This window comes from Macrobrachium rosenbergii, chromosome 22 (genome assembly GCF_040412425.1).
Source record: "Macrobrachium rosenbergii isolate ZJJX-2024 chromosome 22, ASM4041242v1, whole genome shotgun sequence".
Lineage (NCBI taxonomy): Eukaryota > Metazoa > Arthropoda > Malacostraca > Decapoda > Palaemonidae > Macrobrachium > Macrobrachium rosenbergii.
This window is the reverse complement of record NC_089762.1, coordinates 1,603,087-1,625,093: the sequence shown is the minus strand read 5'-3', so window position 1 is coordinate 1,625,093 and position 22,007 is coordinate 1,603,087. Positions and strand designations below refer to the sequence as shown.

Here is a 22,007-nt window from a genome sequence, read left to right as displayed (position 1 = left end):
AGATATTCATTATTATTATTAGCCTATAATTATCTCAGTGTTTTGACCAGTATTTTACTAAACGGTTGTATGTCGTGGATTAAAATAAATCCCGCTTAGTGGAAAATATTTGTGCTTAAAAGACTATACAAATTTATACTCCAACTTCTACTCAGTGAAAAATAATTACGCTGACCTCATATCTTGAGGATGTTTTCTGCAACGTGACATGGTTGTGTGTGTTCTGAATATTCTACTGAATTTGAGTTTGGAAGGTCATTCTGCGAAGCTTTACGAACTTTTAACATACTGGAAACTGATTGTCTAAAATCTCAATATTTTGCTGTCCAGAAGTATACTTATGCAACGAGACTGTTGGTAGATCTATACAACAATTTTCAAAAAATCATTAAATGTATAGTAAAGTGAAAAATTAAGAATAGTAATTTAATTACTTTGTTATAGAATATCAAACTTCACTTGAGAACAGAAAAATTCAGGCGAAAAATGAGACTCCTCACTAAACTTATGTCAAAGATTTGCCATTATGTGACATCTTTCTCCTCTTGGATTAAAAAAAAAAAGTCGTTCCATTATTAATTCAGGTAAATAATGTCTGCACTGGCGGGAGAGCAGCCTTTCGAATGACTGACAAATTCGTCCTTCGGCAAAGATCGATTAATTCCGAACGCTGAGGAGCAGAAGAAGAAGAATAAGCTAGAGCCATCATCGCACGAGCAGAGGAAGGTCTTTGTTATTTAAAGCCCTTAATTAAGGTGCTAAAGGCTTTACAACTGACAAGGATGGCTATCTCTCTCTCTCTCTCTCTCTCTCTCTCTCTCTCTCTCTCTCTATAGAAGGAAGGCCACAGTGTATTATTAGAATTTGGACACGTAGGTCTAAACAGCTTAATCTTTGTAGTCTAATTATATGAAAGAAGAAACCAAATTAAAAAAAAATAGACCAAAGGACAAAGATTTTGTAAAGTTCGGCTACACCTTTGGAGACATTCGGTGCAGCTGTGGAAAAGAGAGAGAGAGAGAGAGAGGGCGCAGAGGTGGAAAAGAGAAAGAGGGTATATAAATAACATCCCATCGTTACTTCGGGGTTTGTAATTTGTTCGACAAACAAACACGTAATAATGTAGGGAGGAAAACGTGGAATAGGTGATACAAATACCATTTGCTTCCTTCCAGCTTGTCTGAGACTATGGGCTGACGTCATCGTTAATCCGACGAATTGAGTCAAGACGTTATTTTCGAAGTCGTCCTTATTATTGTTTGTATGGCAGTTGCTCTGCCTCTTCTCTGATCTTCTCTATCTCTCGTAGTCATTTTTGTTCTTTAATAAGATAATTCTTTTCGAACATCTTATGTGAACTAAACAAAATTAATTCTGAATTTTATTTGACATCCGTATACCACAAGGCTACAGGTTTATAGACAATGAAAAATGTTTCCTCAAAACTCTGATTTAGTGGGAAGAAACTGCAGACGAGCGTATTCCAATAAATACAGTTATTAATGGGGAAATTAAAGACATTTCTTCTTGACGCGAGCTTTGAAATTGCCGCGCTGTGTCTGAGGTTGTCTTGATAGTTGTCTTGAACAGCTTGATTTGTCTTCGGATTCCTTTTATTCAGGATTTCTCTCTCTCTCTCTCTCTCTTTCTTTATTTGTCATTCTCTCTCTATTCCTCTTTCCTAATCACTAACTTTTTTTTGGCCAAGGTAACGATTTGGATGTATGGATCTAAAAGTTCTGCATTCATCTCAGAACATAGTCCATTCACCTCAGATAACTTTTTCTTTCCACTTTGTATGGATCTACGATCAGTCAGTCTTGATCAATCAGTCTCTTTCACTTCTAATGTTGCCGCTTATTCTACGCAACATTTGATTAAACAATATTGAGTCTGATCATTGCTCGGATCGGTGACAAGCAAGAAAAAACGCTCCAGTTACAAAAATAACCTTTTCAGACTTTTCAGGACAATTGACGCAACAATGCTGGTTAATGATTCGAAAACCGCCTCACAGGATCCTGACCATTGTTATATCTTTAGGTACTGAAACTGTGTCCATATACTCGATAACTTTAATAGAAAATTTTGACCTAAAAAAGTACAAGTGAAGATCAACAATCTTTTAATCAAGTAAGTATCGTCATCACATGACCTAAATTACTAAGTTTCTAAATCTCTCCGAACTGATTGTTACTCCACAAAAAGTAGCATTTGGTAAAAAAATAACAAACTCCCACCCTAATAGAAAGTCTTTTGAGATGAAAAAATAATCCATGCTCTATAAGAATGCAGTTTTAAATACAAAGCTACTTGCCACAAGTAAAAAAAGTTGGATGCTTTAAGAACAGATCAGTTCGTGAAATTTCCAAGGCATACTGAAAGACAAAACAACACACTTTTAACATATATAAGAAAGACGTATCGCAGAACCTAGTCTATATTTTCTGATTTATAAGCTTTAATGCTATAGATATGTATTCTATATGATGCCGGAATACGAAACTATTAAAAATTAAATCAAATAAAATCGACTGAAACAGCCGCCTCTCCTATCCATGCAGCCCTACATATGAAAATAAGAAGAAGAGCACCGTTAGCTTTCATATTTCGTTCTCTCTCTCGTTTAAATACGTTTATTTGTTTTTTTATTCATTTATTCGTTTATTTATTTAATTAACGCTCATATGTTCAGAAAATAATGTTTTGTTTACATTCTACTCATGACGTCACTACCGTTTCCATGGTAACCCAGTTGTCTCGTGTTGACGTTTGAGCTCATAAACAATGTATTGTTGTTGAAGTTTCAAGCATTATAAGAGACCGGTAAGACTGTAATGATCTCCTAAAATGATGTATACATATATCAGGACCTATTTAATAAGAAGAATAGTCTTTTTGTGCTCCATGTCTCAAAAAAGAGGCCAAATAAGCAAGAACTTCTTTGTCCGGCCGGGTCATGCCGAACGCTCATAATATGGGCATGATTAATATTTACGACCAAATCTTATGTCATATGTTTTGTTTCCGATTTAGATCAGAATATAGAGTTTTTGGACAAGGCCCCCTCATCAAATAAGTATCTGATGATACCAGACTGTCCAAACATTGTATAAATCTACGATTTTTTGTCTTGAAATGCTTTCTGTCGACAGAACAATGGCCACCCACTGACTTGGTCTTTCTCTCGGAATACAGTAGTTTACAATAAGTTATCTTGACCTGTCAAGGAAAATTAAGGAAACAGCCCCCTAAAGAAACTATAAAATCACAACTATGGCTATTTAAAATTGATCTCTCATGAGACACTTTCAAGTGGAGCTGTTTACCGAGTATTTATTATTTCACTTATGGAGACGTGGGTGATTTTTTCTGAAATACGCCAAATCCCGCTCATTTGGGAGTTCCAGCTTATTTTCCTTGACCTGACACAGGAGGCCGTGCCTTTCTTAGTCTGCCTGACTTTTCCTAGGATGCTGTGGCCCTCATAACCTATCCTAGGAGGCTGTCTTTCCTAGTCTGTCGTAGGATGCCTCGTCCCTCCTATCTGTGCTGGGATGTCGTGACCTTAATATTCAAACCCCCCGTACGCACAGCATTTGCTGCTAATGGATCTCAAAATGGTCATAGGACTTTCGTGAAGTTCCACCAGTTAAACAACAAATAATTGATGTGTTTCTCAACTTGAGTGTAGGACCTAACCTAGCCGTTAACTCAAGGTTGTCAGGTTAGCACTTGGTAGCCCAGGGATCCCCTGACATGAACTTGCACTCTGAGCGACCATGACAGGAATAGCCTGTGATATTTTGATAAGCCCTTCATAGTCTAACCCTTACTATGGTGGCAGGATCACTTTACCCTTCACCATAACCTGCAGCATTTAATCTCGCCAGTGTCACTGTTTTGTATGATGCGAAGATTATCATCACTATTTAAACTAGGTTAACCACAGAATGATACATTGTAGCATTCTTTTTATTGGAAGCTTGCCAAGATTTTTAATGACCTTTCTGGCTTGGTGGTTGTTAATGTGCTTGCATTTTGGGTGTGATTGTGTGCATATTTTGGTGCGTGAATATATACAAGTATTTTGGTTTTTACATATGCATTCTAACCATAATAATAATAATGCAACATTTGTTCCATTTAATTCCTCCTCAGTCTGTGAAGAGATTCCATGGCAGAGGTCCACATCATTGGTCAAGTGTCAGGTGGCAGTGGATTTACGAAGGAGTCTTCCCTCTTTTGCAAGTGGTCGTTGCAGCTAGGTGAGCTTTTATTTATATTTTCATCAGTTAAATCCTTTGTGTGAATTTCCGCGTTGCGTACATCAACAGTGAATAACCTATAGATGACACATCCTTTAATGACATATCCTTTCAGAAACCTGTGTCAGAATCCTCAACATTTTCATTCTATCCATTATAAGTTTTTGCACAGCCATGATTTAATAGTTGAGATTAATTTGATTCTATTTTATGAGAATAAACCTTTGGCATCCAGTCTTTTTGGAATTTTAAAGGTTTAAAATTTGCTAATGAGCAGTATGGGGTTGGGACAGGTCCCCTCCCTGCTTTTGACACCTGGTTAACCAAAGCAACAGCTGCTGGTGACTCCCTTATCCATATCCCCAGCTCACAGGGACAGTACAGTCAAGTGGAAGTTAAATTCTGTCAAGGACTTGAGCAGGAATTGAAATCTGGGCCTGCGCAGTAGAAAATTGCCAGCAACATTACTGAGCTACCAGTGGGCTGTAGCTGTACAATTACATTATGCATTGGGGTGCACAATGTACAGATTTTCTCCTGGCATTTGTTTGAAATATTGTAAATATTATTTGTGAAACATTCTGGAAAGCTGACAGTGACCAGACAGGGGTTGGGCCTAGAAATGAATGAAATGGAAGGTGTCCAGAGCCATTTTATCTTATTCCCCTATAAGTTAACCATGAATTTTTCAGCAGTAAAGTTAATTTGCTCCAAGCTTCTTTGTTGCTAGTGGAGATACTCGATCAGGAATTCCTCTTAGGAGTGATCCATGTATTTTTATGAAGATTTTGGAATGTTTGATAATTTGTCCACATGTTGTGGTTAGGTTGGGATTTAAACCTGGACTCCTAAACTACCACAACTGGCTCATCTGTTTGGTAAGAGTCCCATACTCAACATACAGGAAGGCACAACATGTCTGGACCACCAAATAATATAACTGCGGGGATTCTGGATATTTTAAGTACATGTCGTAAAAATATCAGGGTTTGCTCTTGGTGCCGGTTTGAGGTGAAATGCCCTCTAGAATCCTACCCACAAGATGTACCATCAGTGTAGATACATGCTGCCTAATAGTGTTCTGTTTTGTCCATACACAAATACCATTTATTATTCACAAGTATTTTAAAAAATGGTGGGATACAACAGGTTCCGTGTTTCCAGATTCACTAAGACGTGCAGCCCAACTCAACTGGAAGCAACCAAAAATGCATTTTTTATATAAGTAACTTACCAAGTGATTACATAGCTATTGGTTCCTAACCTACTGCAGCTTAAGAATTCAAAATTTGCGTGGTGGTACTTCTATCGTTTGTGTGTAGGTGACAAGGTCCCGCCCACTATCCGAGACTCAAAGGAACAACTTAGCAGAGAGCTCAGTTCGTTTCCTGTCGGCTTATGATCAACATTGGTAGTTTTCTTTTGCAGCTGCTTCATTGCTTTTCGGCTAGTTATTTGCCCAATCTTGGTGAGGTATTCAGGATTTGTTGTTTTGTGGCTTTCAATCGTTGTTTCTGGTTACCTTTAGGAATTACTTCAGTTAACGATGTCTGATTCCAGTTCATCCAGTCTTCGCTTCTGTTCTGAGGGTTGTAGAACTAGGTTAACCAAGTTTTTGTACGATACTCATAAGAATGCACTAAATGTAGGGGGCAAGAATGTAGTAAAGATAATACTTGTATAGAGTGTCAAGACTGGGAGGATAAGAAATGGAAAACCTTAAAACCTCATCTAGAATAACTGTAAAGAGACAGAAAGAGGAAAGCAGCCCTTAGGGCTGAGAATAAGGCCAATACAGATTCCACTCCTTTAGATAATGTAGGGGATGATAGAACTGTTACTCCTCCAATTCCTCCTGTTTCTCCGATTCTAAGTCCTACTTTACCATCTACTCCTGTTCCAGGTTTCCATGATTCCTCCGTTAGTGCCATTGCCAGCCTCGAACCAAGGTTCGATCAGAATTTGGTTTATTATCTAATGCCATTATGGAAATGGGATCGGCTATTAGATCTGTAATGGAGAAAAATATGTATAATGAAAGTGCAGTGAGAAGTGAGAGTGTTGTGAATGTTGAGAAGACATACCGGAGGTCCAAGGTAGGCTGGTCGAGCCTGTTGTTCATTCCCAGGCTTCGACTAAGCGGCATTGGAAAGGCATTCCAGTGCATCAGCTTTCATCAGATTCGGAAGCTTCCAGCCCACGCAAGAAACTCCGATATCGCTTCTCTGTTTCTTTGTGCCCGCTCAAGAGACATTCAGATCCTGGTGATACCTCCCCTCTGGCTGTCAAGAGGTACAGGGAGGCTAGCCCATGACCTTCCTGCAGTTTTCAAGACCAGCCTGCTTCTCCAGCTCACCCTCTTCATTCGTTTGGAGACAGTCCTGAGTGCTGTAAGAGCTCTAAGCGTCTGACTTCTTCTGAGCACCTGTCGCCCGCCGACTCGCGCCAGACTTCCGCTTTTTAGCGCCCAGCACCAACTCCCAAGCTTCCGGCGCCTACAGCCGAGTGCCCAGCCTCTCCCTCTTATAATCTGTCATCAGCATCAGTTCAAGAAGATTAAGCATCAGTTGACCGAACTTATGGGTTTTTTGAAGAGAACCTCTTCAGTTCCCAAATCCAAGGCTATCTTTGTCTCCTATCTCTTCAGAGGAGGAAGAAGTTGTTCAGGAGACGGTCCCCTCTTCAGCTTACTCATCTCTTTTGCTTTTCCTCCGGGATAGTTTTCCAGATTTCTTCGTTCCTGCTTCTCCTAATTCTCCAGCTTCTACCTTCCTCATGAGAAAGCAGCCGTCAGAGGGTGCCAGGTTACCCAAGCTAGTACTTTCCTCCTCCTTGAAGAAGGCTCTCAGAGAAGTTCATGACTGGCTGACCTCTAAGAGAGAGCAGGGCAAAGCAACATTCACTTTTCCACCCAGCTAATTATTAAAGATTGGGTACTTGTTCTACGCCGCCGGGGGAGCTCCTTCCTTGGGAGTTTCTGCTTCCTCCCAAGGGAACTTCTCCAGTCTGTTGGATTCTGCTTGTAGAACAGTCTTTTCTTCTGCCAAGGTAATGTTTTCTTTTTCTGAACTGGATCACCTTATCAAGAACATTTGTAGGGTGTTCAAGATTTTTAGTTTTCTCAATTGGGCCATCGGGGCTCTAGCAAGGAAGATTGAGGACTGTCCTGATCTCGCTGAAGACTTTGCCTCCGATTGGCTGGGAGTTCTTTCGTGCTCAGATAGGGCAGTTAGAGGCGGCTCCTTGGAACTCGCCTCCCTCTTTTCTATGGGTGTCCTTAAAAAGAGGGAGCTCTGGTGTTCTTTCACCTCGAAAGGAGTCTCACCGACACAGAAGCCAGCTTAACTCTTCGCTCCTTTAGATAAGTCTCAGCTCTTTCCAGAAGTCACTGTAAAGGAGATTCTTTCAGACTTGCAGAAGAAGTCTACCATTGACTTGTTGGCACAGTCCGCTAGACGTCGGAGGGAGCCTGTGCCTTCCACGTCGAGATCATTCTCCCCTCTACAGCCTCAGACCTTTTGTGGAGGGAAGACAAAAACCCAGTCTAGACCCAGATCAAACTTGTGACCTCCTACGAAGTCCACTAAGAGGTCTTCCTTCAAGACCAACCCCAAGAAGTGAGAAGTTAGTCCTCCGCGCCCAAGTAGGAGCCAGACTTCTGCTTTATTGGAAGGAATGGGAGTGCAGAGGAGTGGATCCTTGGGTAGTCAAGGTTCACAAGGAGGGCTACACCATTCCTTTTGTGAAAACTCCTCCCTTAGTTACATCTCCAGTTGCCTTGTCAGCATATTCAAAAGGTTCCAAAAAGTTTTTTGGCCCTCTCTCAGGAAGTCGAATCCTTTTTTTGGGAGTGGTGGAAGAGGTGCTAGATCTCCACTCAGAAGGTTTTTACAATCACCTTTTCGTGGTTCCGAAGGCCTCGGGGGGGCTGGAGGCCCATTCTGAACGTCAGCGCCCTTAACGTGTTCATACTGAAGACGAAGTTTCATATGGAGACTGTTCGTTCAGTCATGTGTTCAGTACAGCAGGGGGACTGGATGGCCACCCTGGATATGCAAGATGCGTATTGCCATGTTCCTGTTCATCCAGACTCACGGAAATTTCTACGCTTCATTTTTCAGGGCACACTACAGTTCCAGACCCTATGCTTTGGTTTGTCAACAGTCCCGCAAGTTTTCACACGAATCCTTACTCCTCTAGGGAACTGGCTTCACCTCCTGGGAATCAACATCAACTTATGCCTGGACGATTTGCTTCTCTGCTCATTGGAGGAGGAAAAGTGTGCTGAGAACTTGAGAGCTCTTTGCCTGACACAGGAGTTAGGCACTCTCATAAATGAAAAGAAATCCCTTATGACACCTACTCAGGAGATTCCCTATTTAAGGACTTTTCGGGCTTTTCTGTCGCCCAAAAGAGTCGACAACTGCCTTCAGACTGTCAGTCAGTTCCTTGCTCTTCCTTCCTGCTCGGCAGTACAGTGGATGAGTCTTCTAGGGGCTCTCGCATCAGTAGAACAGTTTGTAAAATTAGGCAGACTGCACATGAGACCCCTTCAGTTTTTCCTGAAAGCAAACTGGTGCAGAAAGACCCAACCAGACTCTTTCGTCTCCCGGATTATGTCGGAAATCAAAGAGGATATCCAGTGGTGGTCATGTGAAGAAAGACTTCAGGAAGGGAAGTCTCTTCTCCCAGTGCGGCCCAACCTTCAATTTTGTTCAGATGCCTCTGACTTAGGCTGGGGCGCTCTTCTGGATGGCTGGGAAGTCTCCAGAACATGGATGACGGTACAACAGAAGTCTCACATCAATATAAAGGAACTGTGAGCTGTTCACCTGGGATCTAGTCTGCGGCAAGAAGATAGTAGTGCATAGGACAACACCACTGCACTTTCTTACATTCCCAAACGGTGGGGGGGCACTCACTTCTTCGCTCTGTACGAGATGGTGAGGGATCTCCTTCTGTGGGCGGAGGAGAATCAAGTCACTCTTGTCACCTGGTTCATTCAAGGGAGAATGAACGTTATTGTGGATTAATTAAGCCGCCTCAAACGGGTCCTTCCAACCGAATGGACCCTAGACCCGTTAATCTGCGACAGTCTGTGAAAACTATGGGGCAAGCCCACAGTGGATCTTTTCACAATGTCGAGAAATCACAGCCTTCCACTCTTTTGCTCTCCGGTCCCAGATCCTCAAGCATGGGCAATGGACACCATGCTTTTGGACTAGACAGGCTTAGATGTGTATGCTTTCCCTCCCTTCGGAATGATCAGGGAGGTAATCAACAAGTTGTCTACGCATCAGAGCACCTCCATGACCCCAGTCGCTCCCTTTTGGCCGAACAAGGATTAGTTCCCAGATCTGATTTGACTCCTGGTCGATTACCCAAGACTCCTTCCACAAAAACGGTCGCTGCTCAGACAACCCCACTTTCTCAGATTCCACCAAAGGTTGTCCACTCTGGCCCTGACAGGCTTCAGACTGTCAGGTGCCTCTTCAGAGCAAAAGGCTTTTCGAGACAGGCTGCAGGGCAATTGCGAGGTGCAGACGAGCATCTTCTGCAAAGCTCTACCAATCCAAATGGGCAGTCTTCAGAAGGTGGTGCACCCGCTATAACGTCTCTTCTTCTGAGACATCTATAAGTCAAATAGCTGATTTTTTTATATTTCTGAAGTTTATCAGGAAGTTATCGACCTCTACCATTAAGGAGTATAGGTCGATGCTCAGCTGAGTCTTTAAACATAGAGGAATGGATCTGTCTTCTAGTCAAGATATCAGTGACTTGATCAAATCTAAGAAAGAAAGTTCTTCCAGCATCTCTTGGAACTTAGACGTTGTACTGAAATGACTTTCAGGTCCTCAATTCGAACCTCTCTGTTGTGTTTCCCTCAGGAATCTCATCAAAAAGACTCTTTTTAGTGGCTCTTGCTACTGCCAAACGTGTTAGTGAATTACGGGCGATAGACAAGAGAGTAGGATTTGTGCAAGAGGACGCAGTCTGCTCTCTCTCTCTCTCTTGGTTTCCTCGCAAAGAACAAGGACCCTTCCAAACCTTGGCCTAGATCCTTTGTCATCAAGAATCTTATGGCTGTCTTAGGACCTGAGGAAGAAGAAAGACTTCTCTGTCGAGTGAGGTGTCTCAGGTACTACCTTCACAGGACGGAAAAGGTTAGAGGACCTTTGAGCAACCTCTGGTGCTCTGTAAGAAACCCAGTTCATCCGCTCTCCAAAAATGCCATATCCTTTTTTCTAAGAGAATTTATATCAGAAGCCAACTCTCAGATCCAAAGAAGCCTTTCCATTAGTTAAGGTTAAGGCTCACAAAATTAGGGCAGTCGCAAACTTCCTTGGCATTTAGACATAACATGTCTCTCTCTACAATCTTGCAGTTGACGTTCTGGAGATGCAAGTCCATCTTCGCCTCACACTACCTCAAGGACATGGAGATGGTGTTTGAAAATTGTAACACTAGGACCTTTATCCGTGGCTGGCATGGTGCTGGGAGAGGAAGCATAGGGAACTCTGTTCCTTTGCTCTCCACCCGCCTTGACTTATGGTTTTGAGTTGACAGGAAGCCTGGGGGTGCTTTGTACCTGGAGTACCCACCAGTTTTGTTTTTTAATAGTTTGGGTTATGGTTTTAATTTTGTGGTGTAGGTGATAGTGTTGTTATTTTGTATTTTGGTCTTCACCCAGGGCAAGGACATCTTTTAAACTTTGTCAGCATACAGTGTACTTCCTCCGCTGCAAAGTTCCCACCAATGTAGGGGCGACCCTTGATTACACTGCCAAGCCCAATACAAGTTGAGAGGAGCACCGACTGGAAGCAGTACCTACCTGCAGCAGCTCTCTCAGACAGGTAAAGAAACAACAAACATTTATCCAATTTTAGCAACCTTTCTATTTCAAATTCATTACTTACTTAATGCTTTGGAGCAAAATATGTCCATGCTCTTTCCCACCTCCTAACAACGTGGAATCAGCTGTGTAATTACTTGGTAAGTTACTTCTATAAAAATGACATTTTTATGATGAAATAAAGTTTTATATACACTTACCAAGTAATTAGATGATCGGAGCCCGCCCTCCTCCCCTTGCATGGACATTAGGGCATGAAACGAATTGAGCTCTCTGCTACGTTGTTCCTTTGAGTCCTGGATAGTGGGTGGGACCTTGTCACCTACTCACAAATGATAGAAGCGCTGCTGCGCGAATTTTGAATTTTTAAGCTGCCGTAGGTTAGGAACCAATAGCTATGTAATTATTTAGTAAGTATGTACATATAAAACTTTATTTTATCATAAAAATGTCATATTTCAGCATCCTCATAGAGGTTTCACTCTTGTACTACACATGAGATGAGGAAACTTTATTACAGTTACTTGAAACATTCACTGTAATTACTCCTTTTCAGGATTTTGTAGTATCTGGAGGCAGCTGTAGGATCCCTTGTTGTAGCCTACCTGAAGAGAGAAATGGGGATTAGTTACAATGAAGGATGAGCGTGAGAGTGGGCTAGATAAAAACAATACAAAATATGACAATAACAGGTTAAAACAAATGAAATAATATTTTTATTAGCATACAGAGACAGGTTTTCCACTTCATGGTCGTGAGACTCTGGCATAACAGGTAACTGGAAAATAATGTAAAACCAACTTTAGTAAAAGAAAAATATGTAAATAATTGATTTAAACCATGTTTGGGATTAATAGATCTGGAATACTGTGTTAAAGCTCGAGTTGAATATGCAAAATCTGTAACAAAGTTAGAGTTATTCAGTAAACAATGATTTAAAAACTTTACAGTACTTAAGAAAATATAGGTACAAGTCATCATCAATTATATTCCTACTTAACAGCTAGCCTACATGTTACGTCTAGGCTTGAAACTATTTGGCTCAACCGATTTGGAAGATTTGCCTAATTCCTCAGGTAGCCTTTGTCAAGTTGGCTGAATCATTTCAAGTTTAGATACAACATTAATAGGATGACTGGATATCACAAGAACAGTCTATATGTAACATTTATTGTGCTGAAAAATGGACGAATTAATTGCTTAGGAAGAATAGAGTTTGAAATTGGTAAATAATCCTACCACAAGCAAGAGAATGATAAGAACTCCCTCTGAAATCCCTAAGACACACTGTAATCTTAAACTTGAATTTTGTGGAAAACTGAAAAAAGGAAGTGAAGTACAGTACTGTAATATTATTGCTAATTAATAATTTAAGCAGACCACAGATTTAACGTTCTGAATTCTCATAAGTTTGGCCTGAAGGATTTGTTTTTTTTATGTACTGCATAGGTACACTGAAAAAGTTGAAGATTGTGACAAAATTTCATTTTAAATTTGTTTGCAGTACAGTACTGTGCTTGGTAAATAATCGCTAAAGATATGTATGATTGTAAGTGTAGTTCTGCATTCATGTATTGGCTTATGTGGGTTATTCATCAACTACCCACACCCTTGTGTTGACTAATCTTCGCAAGAAGATCCATTCTTTGTTGGCAGAGCTCCAAACTCTAGCAGTTGTTGGCAATGATTCATGGCCATAGGTTTTGGACTTGATCCTGGCAACAGTGATTTTACTGGGTTATAAATGATTTGTTTAACCAGACCTCTGAACCCTATTTGAAAATGTGTAACTCTTTTGACAATGTGCTTCTTTTACAACTGGATGCCTTGTGGAAAGTGACCACACAAATAATATATTCAGTAATATAATTTTGTAAAATCGGCCAGTCATTACTTCAGTGCAGTTGTGGACGCATTAGTCAAGCACAAGGGGATTCCAGATTAGTCCTAGCAGACTGAGTGTGACCAGTTCAAAGACAGGATAATATTATTTCATTTCAGTGCTCTTGTTTGGAGTGAAGGACACTGCAAACCAAAATTGGTTTATTCTGGGTTTTAATTTCTTACTGTCAGATTCATTATTCTGCAGATTTTTATGAATCCTTTTGAAGGGCATCAGAATATACATTTTGAATATAAAAGTTTAATATATACTATTTTTTGTTGGTTCTGTCTAATATCATTCTTCATTTTTTACGTTCATATTTTAGCACTGGATTTTACTAGTATATCATCATTCACCTATTCATTATCAATCATATCATTAATTTATATATTTCGCCTTCATTACGGCCCTGAATAATCCCGATGGGTTCCAGCGCTTGGTCTTCAAGACCTAAATTTCATAATCAACCAATCAGAATGGTGGGAACCATAATTAAAATATGACTCTCTCTCTCTCTCTCTCTCTCTCTCTCTCTCTCTCTCAGGAGGTGGCTGGCGAGTAGTGGAAGGCCTGAGCGAAGGTCAGACTCAAGCTGATCAGTCAGAAGCCAGTGAGGACAGGGTCACCTGGTGTCATCCAGTTGACATACATCTCAGTTCACGTGGAATTCAAGGTGAGGATGGCCTTATTTACTTTGCTGATATCAGTATCCCAATGTCTTTATTATTTAGTCTTGCTTTCATTCTTGATTGTAAGGAATAACAGTAGTTCTAATTATTAAGTATTTGCACAATGACTCTTAATATTTCTACGTGCTTATTTTACGTTAGAATGTCAAGCGTAGAAATGTTTTTCAGTACTAATTTCATTTAGTCTGTTCTTTTATTGGCTTCTCAGACTCCAAGCAAGGCCAGTAAGAATTTAGGAAGTCATTATAATTTAGTTAAACTGACTGAACTGTATTTGAACATTACTGTCTGGCACTACAGTAAACCCCCATGTATCCTCGGGGGATGCATACCAACCCCCCTCCCCATGAATAGCTTAATCCACAAATACTTTAAAACCCCCTCTAAAAATGCTTAGAACTGCCTATTTGGATAGTTCAAACACACACAAAACCCTCTAAAAATGCTTATACCTGAGTATTTTAATAGTTATATCACAAAAAGTATATTTAGTCATGAAAATCATATGAAAATACAGTAATTAGTAAATATTTCTCAGTGAAAAATACCACAAATGGGTGAATTTTCCGCGAACAATGTGTATATATGTTCCATAGAGAAATCCATGAATAGGCAATTCTGCGAATCATGAGAACGCGAATATGGGGGGTTTACTGTAATTATGATTATCCTATGCATTCAAGCTTCCCCAAATAAACCATCACCAGGTAGTCTTAGATATGCAGTTATTTCCAAGTCTTATCTTTTCTTCTGAGAGGATCAACACCACATCTAAAGTTTTGTTCCTGCTGTGACCAGATAATGGAAATATCTAAAGCTCTAGAATTTCTGAAGTTTAAACCTGGTGTAAATACAGTACTTTTTTTTTGTTTATCAGGATCACCTGAGTCTCATTTCATAGTGTATTTCTTTTTCATTATTTATCTAATTTTATAAGTAATTAATTAGTACTTTATTTCTTTGTCCCATACTGGGCTTGTTGTGCTCTGCTTTTCCAAATGGGAAAAGTGTTACAATAGACAATAGGTCGGTTGATTATGCTTAAACACATTTGACCTTATCTCATAGCAAGCTAACCCTGTGTTTGGCTCTGTAAAGAATTTACAGCGGGGTATGGCTTCTCTTCCCTGGATTTGGTATTATCCTTGAAAGCCTTGGTTTACAGTTTCTACTTCTTCTCAGCTCAATCCCTACTCAAGTTCACACTTTTTAATGAGTCTTTTCTGAGTGTTTCTATCTTGTGTCGTCCTTTCATCTTTCATTGTCTTTCATGTCTTCTCAAATGCAGTTTCTCCTTCTCTTAGGCCTCCCTCTCCTTCCTGTCCCTTGCTCTTCCATTTCCATGATCTCTTGCAGCTTGTTTTCATCATCTCCCTTCCTCATCAGGTGCCCAAACCATCTCAGTCTTGACTCTTGGGCTTTCTTATCACTTCTTGCCACTCCACTCACCTATCTGAACATCCCCATTTCTGCCAAGTCTAACTTTTTTTTATATTTTCATCACTGGTGCTGCTTCTAACCATTACAACATAGCTGGTTTTACCATCATGTTATGTACTTTGCCCTTTAGCTTGATAGGGCCTCTGTTGTTGCAGAGTACACCTGATATCGCCCCTCCAACTGTTCCATTTGGCTTGAGTTTGAGAATAGGTTGACAACATTGCACTACTGAGGCCTTTACAAGGGGTTGGTTTACAGACAGTGTACTTAAAGATTGGTTTCACAACTTCTGTCAGGAAGCCATCTATCAAATTAGAGAGTGGGCATTGCTTGAGACATTGCATCCCATCAGATCACCCAAAAGAAAAAATTGTCAAGAACTTTGAGAAGCTTAAGTATCATTCTTAGCAACAGATTGCGCTTGAGCATTCCTTCATGGTTGCTACTTTGCGGGATTCAAGTCTATCCTATCAAATCACCTTAAAGCACAATAACCAAGGTAGTAAAAATGCAGGTCATGGAGAGAGAGAAACAAAATACAGGCAGTCCCCAGTTAACGGCTGGCTCGGTTAATGGCAATATGGTTTTACGGGGCTTGTCTAGCGACGAAAATCGCCGATTTCTGCTTATCGGCGCCAATAATTGGGTGTTGGCACCGATACGTACCTAACAGAAGCGCCGATAACCAAAAATTGGCACTTTTCAGCGCTGATAAGCCCCGAAAATCACCGAAAAAGCGATTCAAATCACCAATTTTCGGTTAAGTGGCGATTTTCGGTTATCATCACACCCCAGAACGGAACCCCCGCCGATAACTGAGGACTGCCTGTACAGTAATCTATTTTTGAATAGTCTAATTTTTCAGGTGTTCAGGAAACAAAAGGATATTTGAAACATGGCTTTCTTGAAGGGTCAGACCTTTAGTGTGGTGACTGTTCGTATTTTCTTCTGCTAAGGTTGGCCAAGATTACTGCTTCAAGTCTACAGGCAGGATGACTTTGGCCGAATTGACCTCTGCGGTTATGGGGTAGTGCATGTGCCAACCCGCCCAGGACATCACGCTATTACATGTTCGACATGGCGACCAAGTGGTATGCATGAGCATTTGTGTTTTTGTTATTGTTTCACTCTAGAGCTCCTGCAGGTCCAGTATATAAAGAATCACAATAGCATTGCTTTTAGTCCGCAGCATTGAAGGGAGTACCTTAGTAAAATTCTGTTGTTTAATTGATATCAGATAGTATAAAAATTAAGTTACTGTAAAGTTGTTTTGAGATATTGATTGTTCATGTACTGTCCCAGGAAATTTGACTGAGGAGTTCCGTAGAGCATTTTTAGGAGGGGGCCCACAGCTGCTTTCCACAGAGTTCATCCATTCTGCAATGGAGCGCTACAGGCTCCACACCATTCCATCAGGTTCTGTGAGTGTTATGATTTCTTATTGTCCATTGAAGATGTAAAAATATCTAATTATTTATTGCAGATTTTTAACAGATTTTTGAGCATGAAATTGTTGTTTGATTTGAAGCTTTTGTCGTAAATCAGAGATGTGAATCAGAGCAAGACAAATTTGGAGGAGGAATTGGATACTAAATGAGATAAGGCAAGTGAAGTACATTTATTTGAAGGGCAGAGAGCTAACATGCATTTATTACTGCCTTTATTATACCTTTTCTGAGCTGTGTAACTAGCATCATTCTACAGCACTGGTCCTGAGTTAAAGCCCCTTCAAGGCTTGATAGATTTTTACCTTCTCACTAACTTATGGTCCCTGTGAGATACATTGTTTTGGTAAGGCTAATAGTTCTACTTGTTGAGTCATCAGCAGCCATTTGTATGGCTCCTTCAGGTTCTGTGTTGGGAGAGAGGGTTGTGGGTGCTGATCATATGTATGTCTTAAGTTTGATCTGTAGGACTTGTTGCATCAACACAATTACCTTTCCCTGTAAGTGACAAGTCATATTTAAAGGAGAATCATATTCATACTGTGCTATGTTACCTTGAAAAAAGCTTTGTGTATTTTGTATGAAAATGCCCTTGTTGATATTTTCTTATTACCTTTTCAGGTGCATTTGGAGCTTGGGGTGATACTTAGGAATTTCGAGAAGCATGGTGTCATGTATTGAGGGGTGTACCATCGAGAGATCTGCCTTGTTGTGCCTTTATTAGTTTGTGCTGTGAACACCGAAGCTTCAGTTATGCAGCTTCTGTGTATAGTTTACATTGTGGCAGTGATGAACTGCAGAGTAGCAGTCATTTGTGGCCAGGAACAGGGTGAGGAAAATGGTGCAGTGACTGGGAATGGAGAAGCCACCCTATCTGGTAAATGGGGTGATGATTTCCCTGCTACTTCTCCCATTACGTCAGATGCTGGGGAATCTACGCAAGTCCCAACAGAGATTGTAGATGCAGCAAATAATACTCTTGCAAACAGTACAGGAAACAATGACTCTGATGAATATGAAGAGGAGAGTAATGCATCTGTGACACCTCCCATGCCGTCACCAGACGAAGATGTGACAGAGGAGCCACCGTCTGGTCAGACTCCAGACAACTCCATTGCAGAGAGAGGGTTCATGGTCGAAGATTTCTGTCTCTGTGATTTGAAGGTGAGGATTAAAATTGTTTATAAAATTCCTTACATTTTAATGTACTTTTTTTTTTTAAGATATATGGCTTTCTGTCTTTAAAGAGATGATTAGAATGCTTTCTCTGGGCCTTGTTAACTCTGTTATTCTTTGTTTAACCCTATGAGATTCTGATGAAGTTATGAAAAAATTAAACTTAGGTATTTTGTCATCTGAAAGGTATTGAGTGATGGTTTAACTCAATGCCCCTAAAAGGTTGGACTGCAGTGAAAATGACTCAAGTACAGAATCAGATATTACATCTGAGAAATTTTGATTCAGCCAGTGATATAGGCATCTGACTGTGTTGTCCTTTATCCAGATAAGCAACCAAGGTGTTGTATGTATCAAAAATGAAAAAAGATTTTGCAGGATCAAAAGAACAACAAAATGTTGAATTGTCTTGGATATTCACCTCTTGACAGTCTTACCTGTAACTTGTTTTAGGAACAGGATTAGATAGAAAAGACAGTTGAAGAATGTCATAGTTACTCTGTAGATACAACCCACCATTTAGATTTTCCTTGATAATTAATAGGAAACTTCCGTTTTATATAAGTAACTTACCAAGTAATTACTGTACATAGCTATATAAGTATCTACTTGTCGATAGCTGGAATTTTGAAATTCACAGTAGCACTACTTTTGTTTTGGCTAGGCGACTGACCCTTGTGGTTACAGTAATTAGCAGCAGCAGTTTTTTTGAATTTTGCTTCTCAGTTGATCTTATTTGGAATCATTTGGTGAAGTATTCTCACTTTTGGTAGCCTCTTTGGCACAATTAGGTGGTGTTAGGTGTTATTTCAGACTGAATTACCAAATTTTATTGTTATTTTGCTGAACTTAGACTACTTTAGGCTTTTTTGATTCGTGACGTGTCGGCTATGTCCAATTCTGGCTCTCAGAGTTTTAAGTATGGAGGAAAAGGCTGCAATACCTGTTCAATTAAAGCCTATTATGGCCCGATACACTCTGCACGACTTGTAGGGGTCAAATATGTTCTCCTGACTTGACTTGTGAAGATTGTGTCTCGTGGGATGTTAAAATGTGGAAGGCTTTGAATAGTCATTTGAACAAATTAGACAGAGACAAAAAAAGGAAGGCAGCCGTTAGAGCTAATAATGAGAAGACTTTAGCTAGTCAGGTTTCTGCTAAGTCCTTTAATGATGACATATCTGATTCTGTGTCTATTTTGCCACCTGATCCCACTTCTCAGTCTGTACTAACACTCCTCACCCTGGCTCCTTACTTCCAATATCGACCCTATTATCAGCCTTGAGTCAAGAATTAACCTTAAGTTCAGGTTATTAGTAAATACAATGGAGCAATTAGGCACTTTGACAAAGATCCCATAGGACAAAGTTAGTGTTAAAAGTGTTGGTGAAATGTCAGTGGAGGAGGTGGCTGTCTGTCCCTCCAATTCTCCTAGGCAAAGGTCCCTGGCAAACTCCCCTAAACCTGGGAGGAGCCAAACTGGTAACCCAAAGGAGGTGAGTGGAGTCTGCCCACAGGCAGTCGCCCCTCAGTCGGACCTGTTGCCGCATCCCAGGTTACAACAGAGCACCACTGGAAAGGCATCTCCATGGAAGTGGATTGTCTTTCATCTAGTGTGTCTAGCAGTGTTTGGAGTCCTCGGTACCAATGGCGTTTTAAAGGAGAATCTCTCCCTATGAAGAGGCGCACAATGGAAGTGTCTCAGCCTCCTCCAGCTTCTGTCATGTAGTTTTTGGGATAGCCCAGAATGATTCTCCCAGGATCACCCGGAGTTAGTGGGACAGTTTTCGTCAGTTAGGCATGCCACTGGTCGTAAGCGATCTTCTGCTTCTAGGACCTTGTCCTCTGATAAGCGCCCATCCTTAATTTTGGAGAGTATGCCTGGGCATGATGTTATGTCTGAGCACCCATTAGCGCCCGTGTACCCAGCCCCTGAAATAGTAGCTCTGGAACACTCATCGTTATCCGGATCTTTAGTAGCTTCCAGAAAGAAGTCTTTGGTGCCAATGTGCCCATTAGTGGCACCAGAGCCCCCTTTGACTCCTGGTCGTGTTGTTGCTGATCGTGTGGTCCCTTTTGAGAGCCCGTTGTCTCCTGTACACCCGTCGGCCCCGAGCAACAGTTGGCTCCCGAGCTCCCATTAGCTCACAAGCACCTCTTGATCTCCAAGTGCCCGTTGGCTCCTGAGCGCCCACTGGCGCCAACCTGCATTTTGCCGCAAGAGAGTTTGTCGGCGCCCAAATCCATTCTAGTCTCCGAGCACCTGCTTGCTGCCGAGCTTCTTGGAAGTAGAGGCGCCACTTGGCTTTACCGCCACGCCACTATGGGTCGAGATGAGCACTGACCAGGGCAGTATCTTCCTGCTGTAGCTCTCTCACCAGCTAAGTTTACAACAAGCATTTTACGAATGCTAGTTACTTTTCTATTCCAAATTCATTACTGAGTGTTTTGGAGTATTGCATGTCCATGTATCCTACCTTCTGTCAGTGTGGGATTCAGCTATGTAGTTACTTGGTAAGTTACTTATATAAAAATGACATTTTTATGATAAAGTTTTATATATAATTATCAAGTAACTACATGATCAGAGCCCTCCCTCCTCCCCTCCAATGGACAGAGGGCACAAATGTATTGAGCCCTTCAGCTGTGTTGTACCTATCCTTCCCCAAAGGTGGGCACAGCCGAGTTACCTACACCAAAACAATAGAATGCTACCGCAAATTTCAAATTTAAGCTGCCGCGATAGTTAGAAATTAATAGCTATGTAACTACTTGGTAAGTATATATAAAACTTTATTTTATTGTAAAAATGTCATTTTCCTACTTCCTGAAATATGCAGAAATTATATTCTGTTACTCTACAAATGGTCCTCTACTGTATATGAAAACTTTTAGATGTGTGTATTTCATTTAAGGGTACTATTCACTAATATTATATGTAATTCTAACACATCAAGACAACAACAAAGATTCTTCACTGTAATTCATCATATGTAAGTTACTGCCATCCAATATTGGCCTTGAAAACTAATGGGAAAGCTGTTTGAAGGTAACAATGTTCAATCTAACTTAGTCTTTAAAAAAATTATTTGGTAAGTTTATTGTAAGCAAAAGCACTCTGCAGTAAGAAATGATAGCATTAAAGAGTCCAAAAAAGAAAGATATAAATTTTTTTTTTTGTTTCTCTCTCAGACATACACTGTTAATACTCACCTTACCCCAAGACTTGGATCTTGATGAGCTTGTCTTCAGGGCTATGATGAATAGATGAAATTATGATGTTATTTACAGTATCAGTGAAATGACTTGTAATGAATGATACTGCAGAAAGAAAAAATGATGAAGGCTAGTTATTGATGTCTTCTGAATAGACAACAGCAGGGTCATCAAAGCTTTTTCTGTCTTTGAATCTGCTTCATTACAAAATTTTTTTACCATTTTGCTGTTTCTGGAACAAAAATGAAACTAGACCTTATTTTCCGCTCTTTACCTTGAATAGTACGGATGCTCTATTCATTTTCCCATGAAACACCCAGCTTCTGTTACAGACCTGCCATCTTTCCACAAATCTAAAATATTCAATTTATCATTTAAACTAAGCATGTTATCTGCCCTTTAGGACGATTGCACCATAAATTTTACCTTGCATATTAGGCACCATTTTCTTTTGGAATGAACATTTTCCCAAAATTGAAGGCAGGGAAAGAACAGAGAATGATTCACAACATACAGGCAGTCCCCAGTTTACTATGGGTCCGGCTTACGACGTTCTGAGGTTACGACGTTTTTCAAATATATTCATCAGAAATTATTTCCCGGTTTACGACGCATGTTCCGGGGTTACGACGTGTCGTACGCCGATCCAACGGAAGAAATATGGCTCCAAAATGGCAGAGTAATCAAAATTTGGAGGCTTTTTTTATGAAAAACTCAATAAAATGCAGTTTACATTGTTTTCAATACACCCAAAGCATTAAAAGTAATGTTTTCTTAGGATTTTTGACAATTTTTGACGATTTTTCGCTTTACGACGATTTTTTATTTACGACGCGGCGTAAAATTGGAACCCCCGTCGTTAACCGGCGACTGCCTCTACACACAAACAGCTGGACCATGTGACTGGCTCTGAGATTGTGGGTGCACTGTGATGCAGCTTCCAGCAATCAGCTGAGCTATGAAATGTGCGTGCGGTGAATTCGAATTTAACAAAAAAATTATTTTGATATTTTTTATTAATTATTTTATTGTATT

General features: G+C 40.4%; 2 protein-coding genes across 3 annotated transcripts in view; both read left to right on the top strand.

Moving 5' to 3' along the window:
• B9d2 (B9 domain-containing protein 2) overlaps positions 1-17,341 on the top strand; it is a 61,840-nt gene extending 44,499 nt beyond the window's left edge. Inside the window, exons 1-6 of one of the 2 annotated variants that reach the window (XM_067124101.1) lie at positions 2,742-2,826; positions 4,162-4,268; positions 13,551-13,679; positions 16,092-16,226; positions 16,438-16,556; positions 17,202-17,341. In XM_067124101.1, the coding sequence (XP_066980202.1) occupies positions 4,178-4,268; positions 13,551-13,679; positions 16,092-16,226; positions 16,438-16,556; positions 17,202-17,261 (534 nt within the window). In that variant the 5' untranslated portion in view covers positions 2,742-2,826; positions 4,162-4,177 and the 3' untranslated portion in view covers positions 17,262-17,341. Of the gene's footprint in view, positions 1-2,741; positions 2,827-4,161; positions 4,269-13,550; positions 13,680-16,091; positions 16,227-16,437; positions 16,557-17,201 lie in introns of those variants that run through there. The other variant, XM_067124102.1, reaches the window with a different exon arrangement.
• The window catches only part of tctn (tectonic), a 35,284-nt gene continuing 30,610 nt past the window's right edge, over positions 17,334-22,007 (top strand). Inside the window, exon 1 of the mRNA XM_067124099.1 lies at positions 17,334-17,744. Within this exon, the coding sequence (XP_066980200.1) occupies positions 17,334-17,744 (411 nt within the window). The remainder of the gene's footprint in view (positions 17,745-22,007) is intronic.